At 42.6% G+C, this 16,907-nt stretch overlaps 1 protein-coding gene across 2 annotated transcripts; it reads right to left on the reverse strand.

The window, feature by feature from the left end:
* Nucleotides 1–937: 937 nt before the first annotated feature.
* gal3st1a (galactose-3-O-sulfotransferase 1a) lies at nucleotides 938–15,540 on the reverse strand. 2 transcript variants are annotated; one of them, XM_063194323.1, is made up of 4 exons: nucleotides 15,122–15,540; nucleotides 4,516–4,669; nucleotides 2,504–2,774; nucleotides 938–2,021 (listed from the first exon to the last, which is right to left on the reverse strand). In XM_063194323.1, the coding sequence occupies exons 2-4, from the start codon at nucleotides 4,647–4,649 to the stop codon at nucleotides 1,125–1,127; spliced, it is 1,302 nt and encodes a 433-aa protein (XP_063050393.1). In that variant the 5' UTR covers nucleotides 4,650–4,669; nucleotides 15,122–15,540; the 3' UTR covers nucleotides 938–1,124. The 2 variants fall into 2 exon arrangements, with proteins under 2 accessions (XP_063050393.1, XP_063050392.1); XM_063194322.1 differs by lacking the exon at nucleotides 15,122–15,540 and adding an exon at nucleotides 4,853–4,952.
* Nucleotides 15,541–16,907: the final 1,367 nt, after the last annotated feature.

The raw sequence follows: 16,907 nt of genomic DNA on the forward strand, positions 1-16,907 counted from the left end.
AATTCAATATCTCACAAAGGCACACTTTAAAGGTCTCTTTCTCATTCGCAATAGGGCTGTTGAATGGGGAAAAGCACCCCCCAACAGTTGCTCTGTCCAGGTTGACAGTAGGGAAACTATTTTGCCCTTCAAAGACAAAGTGCAGTAACTACATGTTTTGTTGAAATTAAGTTTAGACTGAAAAGGGCCTTCATAACACCTCCTTCATCTTGTGACAAGGTCTTGGTCCAATGTGTCCCGTTGTAGAGATATTGCTATGTCAAATTTTCAGTAACCACAATATCCAACCTCATACCAATACTTTGAAGGCCTTTTTCCTCAGTTTCGTAGTTACTGCACTTTGACTTTGTAGGGCAGTATTGTTTTCTACACAGAGGTAGGGTGACGGAGGCAAAAGGTCACAAGCAACAGAAAAGAACTGGACCTTGGGTTACTTGACGCCAGTGTTATATACGTGACAGGAACGTGTCATAATAGTGTCAAAACAGTGTCATGAGTCATTCATAGATGGGTCATAAACATGATGCCAATGTCATACATGTTTTATGCCACGCAAAGTTGACATTGTTAGGGTTGTCTTTACCATTACCAAATGTCACTTAATGCCAACAGTCATACAAATGTTTGTGACATGGACATAATGTTTATGACACGTCCATGACTGTGTTATGACACTGTTATTACAATCAGACCTCTAAATTAACACCAGACAACTAGCCAAATGCTGGTGAAAATTGTAGAAAAGCCCAACTTACTAGCCATTTTGACCCATTAGTGAGTGTGTGTTTGGCTGGTATTTTAACATCTACTAGCCAGTTTGGCTGGTGTTGAAAAAAGTTAATTTAGAGCCCTGATTACAATGTCATTCCTATGACGCTGAGGTCAAGTAAAATGTTGCCAGACCTTGTTTGACTTCCACTCCCAGTGTCCTCCACACTCCACGCTCTCCAGTTCTCTTTATTACCAGTTTATAATCTCTCTAATGCGACCCCACAGTTTGGTCAGCCAAAGATTCACCCCGAGGTCAGTGAGGTACTGGATCTCTGGCGTCAAGAGTTACCGGACCTTGTTTGACTTCCTCACCCAGTGTTCTCAACACTCCACTGCTCTCCAGTTTTCTTTTATTACCAGTTTATAATCTCTCTAACGCGACCCCATAGTTTGGTCAGCCAAAGGTTAACCCCGAGGTCACTGAGGTACTGGATTTCTGGCGTGAGCATCTTGTGGCAGAGCTTGCGGTGCTTTTTGTCCACGTTCTTCTTGAGGTTGTAGCCCAGGATGTTCTTCTCGCCTATGGGTTGCCACGGCTGCATGGAGCTCTCCTCGATGCTCCCCGCGTCCACGGCCTGCCCGCCCTCGATGCAGATGTTCACCATCTCCGCATTGCGCCGCCGCAGCTCAGCCACGTCTCGCGCCATACGCTCCCTCCCATAAACGTCAACTTTTCTCCAGAAAGTGGTGTTGAAGTGCCGGTACAGCTTCCAGTCGAGGCCGTTCCACTCCAGGGCCTTGGTTCTCAGCTGTGGCGTCAGCTTTGACACCGTGGAGTCTTTGCGGGCGTTGAGCTTGAAGAAGAGCAGGTCGTCCATCTCCCAGCAGAGGGCGTCCTTGAGCAGGATGAGGGACTCCTCGAAGTGCTCCACCAGCATCACCATCTGGAAGCGCTCGGCGATGGCCCGGATGGCCGTCTCCACCCGAGCGTCGTCCGGCTCCAAGTTGTTGTCCTGGCCCAGGTCGAAGAAGAGCAAGTTCTTGAGGTAGAACGAGTTGTAGGCGTCGGGGTCGTAGTAGCGTCCGGGATCTTTGAGGAACTCGGTGAACTTGTCCTCCCCTGAGATCTTCCAGGTCAGGGGAACCACGTTGTGGAAGTAGTGGAACGAGGACTCAAAGAGCTCGGCGGGGTCGCGCAGGATTGTGATGTACGTGGTGTCTGTGGGCAGCACTTTGGCCACCTCGGTGGCGTTGAAGCGCATGTGGTTGCAGATGATGTTGAAGCACATGCCCGGCCTGTAGTCCTTCACCTGGAAAGTATGGAAATAAGATATAATTATTTGTTAAGTTGAATGTTTAGTTATTTTTTTGTCCAGCAGTTCATGTATATTGTTGAATAGCAAAGAGAGGGAGGCGGGTCAACCATGCCGTTTGGGAAACGTTAATCGTTATGCACTTGGTCAGACCAAGTCTTGAACAGAGATTTGAAAGTCGATGATAAATAATCAGGGTTGCATTTCTCAAAAAACCCTAAGTAGTACTGAAGCCTAAGTAGTACTTAAGTATGAGGGGCATCCTAAGCAATATGCCACATCAATAAAAGTTTATGCATACAATCCTTTTATAGGTCTACAAATTAAAAAAAATTCTCACACATGCAAAGAAAATGGTCGCCCTTATTTGAGACCTATTTCTGATGTATTGCCCAGAAGACCCCTTATACTTTATTACAATGTAGGCTCAAGTACTACTTAAGAGTTTTTGGGAAATGTAGCCATGGCTAGTCCTTCACCTGGGAGCGGTGGAAAGAGGAAGGGTAGGAGAAGTCATTCCTGCTGCTGGGGAAGGCGAACTTGAGGCGCTGCTTCTCCCCGAAGCGGAAGAGGATGTTGAGGAAGGTGCTGCTGGCTGTCTTGTGGGTCTTCATGAACATGAGATCCACCTTGGGGACGCAGGGGGTCTCGCCATGCTCAGAGGCGTTTGAGTTGGGGGCAGCAGCAGCACTGCTGCCGCCGCGCGCTTGAGCTGGACGGTGGTGTGCACAAGAATAAGGCACAGGAACCCTAGCATAAATGAAAAGAATGTTGATTAATTGGGCCTAAATGTAAAGATGTGAATTCATTAAATTATTTAACAGCCAAAATTTGATTTACTTATATTACTAAGGTGGACCTCTGTTTTTCACTACGCCTAATACGTATCCTTTACATTACAATAATTATTAATAATTATAATTATCCAAAATTCTAGAAAAAATTGTAGCCTCTCAACTCCATTCCCATCTAATTCTTAACTCCCTTTATGAGCACTTCCAGTCTGGTTTTCGCCCCCGACATAGCACAGAAACAGCCCTAGTTAAAATCACTAATGACCTGCTCATGGCTGCTGACTCTGGCCTACTCTCTATTGTCATTCTCCTTGACCTCAGTGCAGCCTTTGACACCATCTCGCATTCCATCCTTCTCCACAGACTCTCCTCAATTGGCATAAGTAACACACCCCTTGACTGGTTCCATTCTTATCTCTCTGGCCGTTCTCAATTTATTCAAATGAAGTCTTTTAAATCCAAGCCCTCCCCTGTCACCTCTGGTGTGCCTCAAGGTTCTGTTCTGGGGCCCCTCCTCTTCATCACCTACCTCCTTCCCCTTGGTAATATCTTCCGCAAATTCAATATTAATTTCCATTGCTATGCTGATGACACCCAGCTCTATTTATCTGGCAAACCCTCTGACACTCTCCCTCCCCCCTCCCTCACCACCTGTCTTTCTGAAATCAAATCCTGGTTCACCTCAAATTTTTTGAAACTGAATTCGAACAAAACTGAAGTCCTACTTATAGGCACCAAATCCACCTTATCCAAAGCAAATAGTTTCTCCTTCTCAATTGATAGCTCTCCTGTCTCCCCCTCCCCTCAAGTTAAGAGTTTGGGTGTCATGCTTGATGGCTCTCTATCCTTCCTCTCCCACATAAACAACATCACACGGTCTGCTTATTTCCACCTACGCAACATTAACCGTCTCCGCCCCTCTCTCACCTCCCATTCTACCTCCATCCTTATACACAGTCTTGTCACCTCTCGCATTGATTACTGTAATTCTCTCCTCTTTGGTCTCCCTCAAAAATCTCTCCACAAGCTCCAACTGGTCCAGAACTCAGCTGCCCGCATCATAACTAAAACCCCTTCCTGTCACCATATTACCCCTGCACTCCAACATCTCCACTGGCTCCCTATCAAATTTAGAATTCACTTTAAAATACTTCTCCACACCTTCAAGGCTATCCACAATCTTGCCCCTCCTTATCTATCTAATCTTATTCATATTGCTATTCCCTCCCGCCCCCTCCGTTCCTCTTCCTCCATTCTCCTCTCTGTCCCTTCTGCCCGTCTCAGCACCATGGGGAACAGAGCTTTCAGTTGCTCTGCACCTCAGCTGTGGAATGCGCTTCCCCCTGACATCCGCAACATTGAGTCTTTACCCCTGTTCAAATCAAGACTTAAAACTCATCTATTTCAATTAGCCTATTCTTTATGATTCTTTAACTGTATTTTTTTTTTTTTTTTTTTTTTTCTTTTTTTTTCTATATATTTATTTTTTGTTTACAATCTGTTTATCTGTCTTGTTTTATTTACTCTCTCTGTACAGTGTCCTTGAGTTTTTTGAAAGGCGCTTTTAAATAAAATGAATTATTATTATTATTATTATTAATAATTAGGTCTATATAATGATTTATTACGTAAACTGAATCAATCCATTGTTATCAGGCTGAAAAGAACTGTGTTTGTGGCAGCAAGGTCAGACTCACTCGGGTACGTTGAGGTTGAACTGAAACTGTGGTGAAGACAGACAGTAGAACAGGATCATACAGCTGGTCAGCAGGGTGCCCAGCACCAGGCTTTTGCACATAGACCGCCACTGTCTCCCCTGCTTGGCAACCATGGCCCCATCAATGGAGATAGCTGCCGAAACAAACAGCACAATATTAATATTCACAATATACAACAACACAAATAATACAATAATAATATTCACAATATAGGCCTACAACAACAATTATAGGCCTAATACAATAGAACAGAAGCTGTTATGCCATTAGTCATTAAAATAAGCTGTACAAAATGACCACATTATTAATTTCTTACATAAAAGATCTTTTAACATCATGTCCTTAAATGTTACTCTCTACTCCACCACTGTGTCCAAGGACGACCATCTTTTTTGCCTGTCATTTCAGACAGTTTGTTCAAAAATTCCAAGCATGTGAGAGGATTGTTTTTCTTTAAGTTCTTTGACAAAGATTCTCGAGTGTTCTGTTCTAGAATCTTTGATCTCAGCTACCAGGAATGTCCACTGGCCATCAGTGGTCTCCCAGAACTAACAGCACGACAGTCAGTTCAGTTACATGCAAACAAAGAATCAAACTGGGAACCCTTGGGCTACACCAGTTCGCCTCCTTAGCCACGCCTCCATGACTGCCCCTTAGAATACAGTTTGCCTATTTTGCATTTGCATGGATGATATGACTTTGACTCTGCCCTTTCATAAGGACAATACATCAGCGTCATCACACATCCATTGACATAACAATTTCCTCCTGTGCCCAATTATAGAGGCTGCTGCTGCCATGGAAATTTGAGAGTCAACACCTGACTGAACTACAAGAAAAAAAGTAGCGGGCAAAAAAACAAACAAAAACATCCAGCAACACAATATAATCTAACAACCTTTATGATAGGTGACTGCAGTTTTAAAATTTCAAAAGGAAAATGGTAGTAGGCCTTCCAAATGCATTCATTTTTGACAATAATACTGTTATTTTATACAATAGGTAGTAATAGTAAAGGTACACTATTACACTTACTATTGTGCATGTTGAAGTGCAAAAGACACTTCATCAGAAGCCAGGTCACTGTGCAATATTTCAAAGAACATTTTACTTAATAATAATATAATAATAATAATAATAACAATTGAAGAGTTCAGATGCAAAACCCCCTAACTCCATTTCTGAAGACCTGCACTTCTGTATTTAGAGAACCCGTTGTTGGTTTGGTTTACATTCATGTACTTGATAATACATATAAATAGTTATATATTATATTACATTAATAATTTTTAAAAATATGCAATTTTGATAGCTTTGTATTAAATAAGAATGAATTAAGATTATTTTCTGAAAAGGCACTTAGGGGGTTTTGCATCTGAACTCTTCAATTCATCATAATAATTTAATCTGATCATGTCAAGCACAGGAAAGGTTTGTATTCTATTGACAAAACCTTTGGTTTGCAAGATACAAGATACAAGATATTTTATTGTCATGTGTATACTGTATACATGAAACATACAATGAAAAGCTTCCCTGCTCTGAGAGTCCCAAAAAAGGTAAAACAAAATAAGAAAGTAAAAAGGCAAAAATATAAGTAGGAAAAAAATATATTTAAAAAGTTGAAAGCTGCATTTAAAAATAAATAAAAAATAAAGGCAGGTTGGAGAAAGGGAGACGTGATGAGTGCATTCCTTCCTATGTTGATGTTTTTGAATTCAACAGCCTAGCAGCAACACTTGTGTCCTTTGAGATGCATTTTATAGACAATTTCTCTCTGTTTTTCATTTGCAGAGCTTTTTTTCTTTTCTTTTCTTTTCTAAAAATATTTTGGGGGGGATTTTAAAAATATATATATTTTTCTGACAGGACAGTGGGAGATGACAGGAAACAAGATGGGAGAGAGAGACGGGGAAAGATCAGGAAATGATCCGGGCCGGGAATCGAACCTGGGTCACCTGTGTAGCAGTCCAGTTAGAGAAACGGCTGGGCCAGAGCATTTTCTAAATGAACAGCACAGGACTCAACTGGAGGGTGGCCAAAAATTCTTGGCTGACCACTATCGCCCCTTTCTTTCAGCCATGCAACCTTTATACCCCAGACTCTGGCTCTAGCTGATAAGCATTCTAGCGGTGCAGACAGAACCAGTCATGAGTCATAAACTCTCTGCTGGGGTGAGGATTGGTATGGTAATCTAGTGTACAGGGCTGGTCTGGGGAAGAAATAGGGCCCGGGCACTATATTTTTTTTTTTAAAATCTGAAACTAGGGTCCGGGGCCCACCGGGAAATGCCCGCTATGCCAGATGGCCAGTCCAGCCCTGCTGGTGTATCTGGGTTGGCACTCAGGAGTCAATGCTGTTGACTTTGTTTATGTATTCTTAGAGGCTAATTTAGGTTTTGGTAGTAAATAAGTGGTTTACTCCACTCATTTCTCCAAACAATGAAGGAAAGAGGTGGTTATCTGAACAGAAGAATCAATAAAGAAGTCCGTACATCTGAATGTCAGGACACACGAGGAGGTACTAATGAATGAATGGTAAATGATAATTTAATGATCAAATGCAAGTTAACCATTACAATTAAAGACAAGGAGACGGTAAGTTACAAAAAATGAATACACTCAAATCAAAAACAAAAAAATAGTTGGGAAACTGAGAGAGAGAAGGGGAGATATACAGATAGAGTTGAGCCACCTCAGAGATCCAAGTTACCTACCAGAGGACATCTAATGAGGAAACCTCAACTAACCACAACTCCCGACAATGGCAAGCCAATAGCATGGCAGCATATGCTTTGTTTAGCCACAAATACAGTTACCTTGGGGTGCCACACCTAAGTCGACACCTCTTGAGTCTTTAGTGGGGGTGCTCCAGGTGTGGGGGTATTGGAAAAAATTGTAATTAAGCAGAAGTAGTTAGTTAATTATTCACTCCCTCGAATTTCAATTTTATTAGTGCCAGAAGTACGGCAATTGACAGGAAAACCCTTCTTAATTGTTGTCATGGTAATATGGTCTTAATGGTCTGGGAAAACCCTTCTTAATTGTTTTCATGGTAATATGGTCTTCAATGTCACCTGATGAGTGGTCACTCTCATGAACACTCAAAATGACTGGACACTGCAATTTAGTGTAGCTGTCCAAAACGCTTCAGTGTGTCAACACCTATTCATTTGGGGGTGAATTTGATGCCATTCACTTTAACCTATTAATACTTTAATCTCTTGGTGAGATTAAACTAATAGTGTATTCATGGAAACAGCATTCGTCTGTCCCCTGTGTGAATAATGTATGGCTACTGCAAGTGATAGGGTGAATACCCAGCAGCCGGTCAGCCTGGCCACTGGTAATCAGATACCCACAGCAGGAGAGCTGTATCCAAGGCTGGACTGGCCATCTGGCATAACGGGCATTTCCCGGCGGGCCCTGCACCCTCATTGGCCCCTATTTTCAGAAATGTAAATAATATATAGCCTATATATATATATATATATATATATATATACAGCTCCAGGCCTTTTTATTAGAATACCATGAAAAAGTTGATTTATTTCCATAATTCCATCAATAATGTTAAACTGTCATGGATTGTAGATTCATGGCCCAGTTTTTTAACTATTCCAATCATTAAATTGTTTATTTTTACACATTTTGGTCTTCCAGCTCAAAAAAAACATGAATTGGGGAATTCACATCATTAGAATATTGTAATAAAATCACAATTTTCTTCATCAAAATTTGTTTCACATCAGTGCACATCAAATCAGTTGAACTTTGGTACTTTCTACACAACATGCAATGTTCAATACTTGGTTAGGACTCTCTCTGTCTTAATATTATTAATAATAACGGCCATGAAGCGTTTAACATTGAAGTCAATGGCAGAAACAGTGCATGGGAGTAATGGAAGGCCAGATATCCTTGATGCTTTGCCGTCAGCTGTTTTTGTATAGCTGACCTGGTGTCCCACACTTCCCTCTTCAATATACCCGAAGATTTCCATGCCACGTTTTGGTGTTAACTCACCAGTTTAATTCTAACTCAACAGAAATTAAACCCCATTCATTTTCAATGGGGATTCATTTCTGGTTATTTAGAATTAAACTGGTGAGTTAGCACCAAAACGTGGCATGGAAATCTACAGGGTATATTGAAGAGTGAAGTGTGGGGTACCAGGTCAACAAACAAGAACAGCTGACGGCAAAGCATCAAGGATATCTGGGCTTCCATAACTGCCATGCACTGTTTTTCCATTGACTTCAATGTTAAACGCATCATGGCCATTATGAAGACAGAGAATGTCCTAACCAAGTATTGACCATTGCATGTTATGTAGAAAGTACCAAATTTCAACTGATATAATGTGACCCGAATTTTGATGAAGAAAAATTTGATTTTATAACAATATTCTAATAATGCGAATTCCCCAATTCATGGGTTTTTTGAGCTGGAAGGCCAACGTATATAAAAAGAAAAAAAATAATGTTTGCAATAGTTAAAAAACTGGGCCATGAATCTACAATCCATGACAGTTTAACATTATTGATGGAATTATGGAAATAAATCAACTTTTTCATGGTATTCTAATAAAAAGGCTGTATATGTGTGTGTGTATAATAAATATAGCCTATATTTCACATTTCTGAAAATAGGGGTCAACGGGGGTACGGGACCCACCGGTGAGTCAGTTCTGCGCCGCTAATTATGAGGGGCCCCTTTAAGCCAAATGTGCCCGGGCCCCATTTCTCCCCCATGAGGGGCCCCTTTAAGCCAAACGTGCCCGGGCCCCATTTCTCCCCCAGTCCAGCCCTGAGGAGAGCTGTACCGGATGATTCAGCAGCACGGACACATGGGTAGTTGTTAGCAACAAGACGAGAAAATGATAAACAAAATAAAAAAGCAACTCCACTATAACAAGATGGAAGTTGGTCTCCACCCCCAACGATATTTGCAGTTTACTAGGCCTACAGTCAAATCCATCTGTCAAATAAGCAATAAAAACCCTCATTAAAAATGTGAAAGGAGGAGGATAGATAAGCCAGCTCTCCCGGACTGAAAACATAGGTGAAAAAAGAATCCCCAAGTGACAATGTTTGAATGTGATAATGTCACTCCCATTGTCATTGTGACACAGCACACCACAACACACAAGTGCACACTACAAAATTGCAGTCATGCCTCACCCGTGCAAGGGGGCAGCCCCCAACGGCACCCGACGGGGTGCAGTGCAGCGGGACAGTACCATGCATGCTCAGGGTACCTCAATCATGGAGGAGGATGGGGGAGAGCACTGGTTAATTACTCCCCCCACCAACCTGGCGGGTCGGGAGTCGAAACTGGCATCCTTTGGGCTACAAGTCTGACACCCTAATTGCCTACAATACAATACAATACAAGTGTAAATGGATGCATATAGTGTATGTATTTCTGTTCATCAATGATCTTATTGGTTGTAAACAACATGGTGTGTGTCTGTCCGCCAGTACAGTAGGTGCCTCATCAGCAGAGACTTGGTTGGCTATCCTCCAGAGAGAAGCAGTAAATTAGCCCTGAAACTCCAAGGGCTCCCTCTAGTCCGCTGATTAGAGCCTGGTGGGCTCATTTCCGCAGGTGCCTGCTAGGCCTGGTGACTGACTGTGCATTTTTTTTTGCTCTGCTCTGAGTCAGTGCAACTGAAGCACAGAAGTCTCAGCCTGCTGTAGCCTCATACCATATTTCTCAAAATGAATAAATACATTAAAAAAATATTGTTGGAGTCACTAGTTGCAATAAGGCCTACTGACATGAGCTATCAAGCTGTATGATATAAGAAAAAAGACTGACGGTTATCCAAGGGATACTACACACATACACACACACACATACGCACGCACGCTCACACACACACACACACATACGCACGCACGCTCACACACACACACAGCTAATCTGTCCATCTAAGGCCCTGTCCTGTAGCTACTGATTCCACTCAGTTTATGCCTTAACACTTGTGGGTGCATGAAAGTGTAGTGTGTCCCGATACTTTCAAACAGGGGTGAGAAACCTTTTTCATGCCAAGGGCCACTTCCCCTTGAATTGGAATGAGAGGGTAGGTCCCCCACTACCCCACTTTGAACAGAGAGGCAGAGGAAACAAAGTGAAGTCTGAGTGATATGTGAGTATCAAGAAGACTCTCCCAATTCACTTCAAGTAGCCCCATATTGCACGCTAGTCCACCAGTGGAACATAGTAATGGTCAGTGAACAGTTAACTACAATAGTAGGCTACTACACTTTTATGACATGACACAGGGCCTATTTGGTAATGCACTTTGACCTGGTCATCGCTATTCTGATAACAGCAGATTTATAACAACGTGCCTTAATGAGTTCAAGGCTCAGTATTCCAAATTTCCAAATAGAATGTTCTATTACAACATTTTACTAGCATTACATGTCTTAGGCCATAGCCTAGTATCGCAATGTCTAATCACAATGGCTTGTCGTTTCTGGCAATTAGTTCTGTTCTGTTCAGTTTCTTCATTTTCATGTCATGTTTCATGGCAGACACCTCAGACAATGAAACAGTGAAAAACACCAAGACCAGCGCTGCCATGGCCTAACGGTAGGGCATTGGGTTACTACACCAACAACCCAGGTTCCGAACCCGGGTCCTTCCACGTCTCTCTCTCCCCACTCATTTCCTGTCTCTCCAACTATAGTACTTTGACGATACCGGCGTAATGCAGGGGTCCCCAAACTTTTTTCTCTGGGGGCCACATTATCGTTCCTGACTGTGATCAGGGGCCGGGATCAATCAAGTGGGCTGTATACTAGGTCATTGCCTGTTATAGCCATAATTTCTTGCACAGCAATCGCCATTACATGCTGAAGAAGGTCTCTGCCCGAAACGTTCGTAGACGAATAGACAGAGAAAAAAGAGTGCAATGCTTCCTTCATTCATAATTTCTAGCACAAAATAGTTCATCATTACAAGTGATTTGCAAAAGAAGTGAGTAAGTACGTAAAAAAATAAACAGGTATTACTTTTAATTTCCAATAACCATATAAAAATAGCAAGGAAAGGTTAGAAAAATATGGTGATTGACCGTTTAGGAGTGATACAATAGAAATGGCAGGCCTGTTTATATTACAGTGAGATAAGAAATGGTAGGCCTGTTTATATTACAGTGAGATAAGAAACTATCAATACAAGAAACTTCTGATGATTCATACTAAGTTAGTGAAAATTAAACTGTAGGAAGGCCTGTTGATAAACAAAATAAAATATTTATAAAATTTATTTGATCTTTTTTTCTGTGAGGATTGCATCTCACCATTTGAACTGGCCCAAAGAAGCAGAGAGGTGTAGGGCCGGTCAAAGGGGCCTGGCGAGCCGAATCCGGACCCCGGGCCTTAGTTTGGGGACCCCTGCCGTAATGTAACAATTTGCGTCACTGCTTGAGATTCATTTCAGACAATGGCACTGTGTTGACAGAGTCTCACTGCCATTGCCACTGAACTTAGACTGCTGAGTGACTACCTCAGAACAATAGAATGAACAAGAGGTAGACATGCAGTTAGTTTGATTCATTTAAAGAAATCCTTTAATATTTTTTTGTTTATTCGGTTTATGGTGTTGTATTACTTTAATCGTACCATATTTCATTTGATTATATTCCATTACATTAGATATTCTAATTAAAAATAATAAAATAAAAAAGTCACCAGAAAGGTATGTAAGCCAGCTAATCTTTTTTTTGGTTACAGCAGCTGTGAATGTGAATACGTAGTGTACAACACATTGTAATATCCTGAAAACTTTCAGTACATCTAATATACTCTCTAATATACAGAAAACTCTCTAAAGTAATAAGGAGCTTAAAATCACATGCTGTGTGTGAACCACATGACACAATGGATTATCTTGACAGTACTACTGTGCACATTCTTTTTCATGGAAACTGAATGCATATTAACATTTATCAGACATAACTAGAAATCCACTCAGAGAGTGCAGGCCTCCGCCAAGGAAGCTGTTTGCTCAAAGACATTGTATGGGATATTTGTGTCGTGACGTGGTGTAATCCATGCAGATACAGGCCTACATACCTTAAGTGTGTTAAAGGGGTATGCCACTATTTTGGGGCTTAATACAGTTAAAATCGTTGGCCGGGGTTTATAAAGGTGGTTAAGTGTCTTATTTTTCATGTAAGCCGTTGTCTTGCTTGAAGATAAGTTAAAAGAGGGAGCATGACGCTAAGCTAGTGAAAGTCAATGGATCCGTGTAGCATGCTACATGCAACAGTGATCCATTGACTTTCACAAGCTTAGCTACATACTCCCTCGTTTAACTTGTCTTAAAGCAAGACAACACTTAACATGAAAAATAAGACACGTTACCACCTGTATAAACACTGGCCAACAATTCTAACTGTATTAAGCCCCAAAATAGTGGCATATCCTTTTAAGAGAATTGAACCGCCAAGTGTTAACCAACTTATAAATGTCTCACTTATAATGACCATGTCACGTGTTAAGCATTGGTCTGTTTAGTTCACATGTGTTAAAGAGATTGTACAATGTGATTCTTCATGTTCAATGGCAGGGCTGCTGACAGCTTTTGCTGGGCCCAGGACAAAGTCATTTTAAAGGGGCCCCTAGCCAATACAATTTGGCCCCATATCCGCCTTGGCCCGGGACAACATACTCCTTTGTCCCTTTCTGTCAGCACGCCTATTTAATGTTGTTTGTTAACTGCTGTATAAAATATGAGTGATTGATATAAACTCCTATGAAAAATTCAAAGGAGACATCGTTGCCCACCTATAAATAGTCACATCCCTCTCATAATCACAACCTTTGTTTTTATAAGAGCATTCTTTATTACTATCCAGCCATATTCTAGTGAATGAATAACCAATGGTGTGGTCCACCTTGCCCTATAAGAATACATGCTTTGGGATCACTCCATGTTGCTCACAATACAACGTTGATTAACCTTAGGCCTAAATGTAGTGAACGGGATATAAATAATTTGTTTATATACCTTTATTTTAGGAGAGAGAGATGGTGAAAGGTGGGCAAATGACCCTGCTCGCCGGCGTAGTAGGCTAACACAGTGCCCTACCGTTAGGCCACGGCAGAGCCAGGATGTAATGAATTTGACCAGCATTGTGAACTTAAACAAAAAACAATCACAAAAGGTGTAGCCTACTTGTGGATAGTGAGCCACATAGCCTATGTCAGTGATTATCAAACTGTGGGCCAAGGCCCACTGGCCCTTGAAAGTATTTCAAATGGGCCTAGAAGTCGTTTTCTTAAAAATCCAAAATAATATGTTTTGTGTGTGTCGCTGTCGACTATTTGTTTGAGTTGTATTGTTTATTGGATCAGGGGTGGATCCCGAAGAGTTGTGCAAATTTCATGTGTGCCCCCAAGTTGGAAAAGGTTGGAAACTCCTGGCCCATACAGTCATGGCCGTAACTACAATTGAGGACACAGGGGTCTTGTCCTCTGTATTTTTTTCAATAATGTAAAATGTATCTATGATGAAAATCGATATATGATCAACAATTATAAATTCCGTCTGTATACGCCACCCCCATTCCCCTCTGAAGTGTTTGAGCCATTCTAAATGTACAGTATGCAGAACAGCACACAGTATTTGACCTCGGTATTTGAAAATGTCTGGTTACGACCCTGCATACACGAAGTAGCAGGCAGATGCTTATGGCATATTCGCCAGCATTACTCAATTCACCTTATGCAAACGAGCAAATAAACAGACACACCAACACACAAACTCAGGCAAGCATGTAACCTCTTTTGGGGTAGGTAATAATGATGAGCTTGTGTTACTGTGTTTCAGGTGACAGTTACTGAATGATATTGACTAGTGATGGCCCATGAAGCAAATGTAAAGTAAATGCAAGTGAAAATTCAATTATATAGCCTAGATTTCTAAATGCAAAACATCCAAAATGTGACGGCATCTTTCTATGTGTTCTAGCATGATGTAAGAAGACTGGTGGTGTCAAGCCCTCTCCTGCATCATGCATGTTTAATGCGTATTTGCCCCACTTTCCAAAACGAGGCAGAGGGAAAGTTTAAATGGGGTACAAGTACAACAGAATCAAATGAAGATAATTCAACACTTTTCTTATTTCCAATTTTATCTAGCTGAAAAGGGTATGGCAAAAATAGAGGGAAGATGTGGAGAAGTTATTTTCACAACTAGTCCATGTTTGTTGAAGTATGTGTCTATCAGTGACAGTGAAGTCTTGATAACTTACACGAATAGTTCATCAATTATGCAATACACTGAAAAAATCAACATGGTTTTAACTTGAAATCACAAGTTTGCCAGCTGCCTCAGAATTCCAAGTGAATTTAAATCTTTATTGTAAGTTGTGTGGAGTTGTGTGTGTTGTTTGAACACAAAGCTTCAATTCAAAGCGTCACACAACTTACACTAAGGATTTAAATTAACTTGGAATTCCAAAGCAGCCGGTAAACTTGTGATAGCTTTTATAGTGTGGGGTTGTGAGATTGAATTCTGGTGTATTATCAGAAAAAAAAACACTGTAGTGTAGTGCATCAATTTACCTTTAGCATAAATCCAGTGGATCCTCTTCTTCAGATGAAGTGGAGGTAGATTCTGCAGGCTGGTTGATCAGAGGGGCATGATTGCCTGTGGCATCAGTCCAAATGTTTCTCTGCTTCTCTGCTGGTGTCCTGTAGGCGACTGCTGCGACCGTCCCAGATCATCCTCCCCGCATGTCCCCTTGCCATGCCTCAGGCCCTGCCCGTGAAGCTGCTGGGAAGGACCAAGCCAAGCCCTTTATCTGTAGCCAGAGCCAAACTCTGTCTGTTGCTGAGTCCTCTCCCTCCTCCCTTTCTCTGGCTCTCTCTCTTTCTCTCTCTCACTCACTCTCTTCATTACCAAACTCTGTTGTCGTGTCTCGCCTCCTTTTCCCTCCACCCCTTTTCTCTAGCTCTCTCTTTTTCTCAATCACTCACTCACTCACTCTCTTTACTCCTAAACTATTGCTGTGTCTCGCCTTCTTCTCCCTCCTCCCTTTCTCTGGCTCTCTTTCTCTCACTCACTCACTCACTCACTCACTCACTCTGTCTCTCTCTCTTCATTTTCTTCACTCCCACCCGCTTGTCTACACACCTGATGTCTTCAAACCCCCCGCCTCTCTACCCCGGCCGCCAAGGATGCACAGCCTACAGTACGAACAGGACCAAGCAGAAACAGAGACTCACTCTGTGTCACTGGTGACGTCAAGCGAGGGAGCGAGCGCAAGTCTCACCGAGGACGGAGCCAGAGTCACCCAGCACAGCACAGCAGCCTGCTAGCCTTGCCTGCCTTCTAGTGGGTGTGCTCTGTGCAGAGAAGAGAGGAGGGGAGGAGAGAGGAGGGGAGGGGTGGAGAGGAGATGGGAGGGGAGGAGAAAGGAGAGGAGAGGGGATGGAAGGAAAGAGGAGGGGAGGAGAGGAGAGGGGAGGAGAGGAGAGAGGAGGGGAGGGGTGGAGAGGAGATGGGAGGGGAGGAGAAAGGAGAGGAGAGGGGATGGAAGGAAAGAGGAGGGGAGGAGAGGAGGGGTGGAGAGGAGATGGGAGGGGAAGGAGAGGAGAGGGGAGGGGAGGAGAAAAGAGAGGAGAGGGGAGGGGAGGAGAGGAGAGNAGAGGGGAGGGGTGGGCTGGAAAGGAGAGGAGAGGGGAGGAGAGAGGGGAGGAGAGAGGAGAGGAGGGGAGGAGAGGAGAAAGGAGAGGAGAGGGGAGGAGAGGAGAGGAGAGGGGAGGGAAGCTGGTGAGCTAGCAGAGGGAAAGTGAGGAGAGAGAGGGAGGCAGGGGGGAAAGGAGAAGGAGGGAGAAAGATAGGGAGAGGAATAGAAATGGAGAGGGATAGAAATACAAAGAGAGAGAGAAAGAGATAGAGAGGGATGGAAATACAAAGAGAGAGAGAGGGGGGGGGGGCATAGCCCCTGTTCTGGAGAGATCTCCACACAGACGACCATTGAGCATTGAGCTGAAAGACGATAGATGGGGACAGTAAATGGGTCTAGTGGCAGCAAGTGCATAATGCCTTGGGAACAGTGCTAACAAAGGCTGCAATTATGCCGTTTCTGACCCAGCTCTGCTCTGCATTTCCCTGATACCATCATGCTGACTGTACTATTGGTATGTGCTGCTACTGCTGCACTGCTCTCTACCATATGTATTAAGCTAGGACACAACTGGAAAACATTTTTATTTATTTTTTATTGCAGAGACTAAATCCAGTGCAGTGTGTCCCTGACTCATCGCTTGGTATTTGCTGTTTATTCCGCAGCCTATTCAGATTCATGGACTAAACTAGACATGTACTCAGAGAGTGCAGACCTCC

This window comes from Engraulis encrasicolus, chromosome 3 (assembly GCF_034702125.1).
Source record: "Engraulis encrasicolus isolate BLACKSEA-1 chromosome 3, IST_EnEncr_1.0, whole genome shotgun sequence".
Lineage (NCBI taxonomy): Eukaryota > Metazoa > Chordata > Actinopteri > Clupeiformes > Engraulidae > Engraulis > Engraulis encrasicolus.

Coding starts and splice junctions, on each gene's coding strand:
- gal3st1a (XM_063194322.1), bottom strand. CDS start 4,874: ATGATGTTAAAAGATCTTTTAT. Junction 2,775..4,515: donor TTCAACCTCAACGTACCCGA/GTGAGTCTGACC, acceptor CATTTATGCTAG/GGTTCCTGTGCCTTATTCTT. Junction 2,022..2,503: donor CCTCTTTCCACCGCTCCCAG/GTGAAGGACTAG, acceptor CATACTTTCCAG/GTGAAGGACTACAGGCCGGG.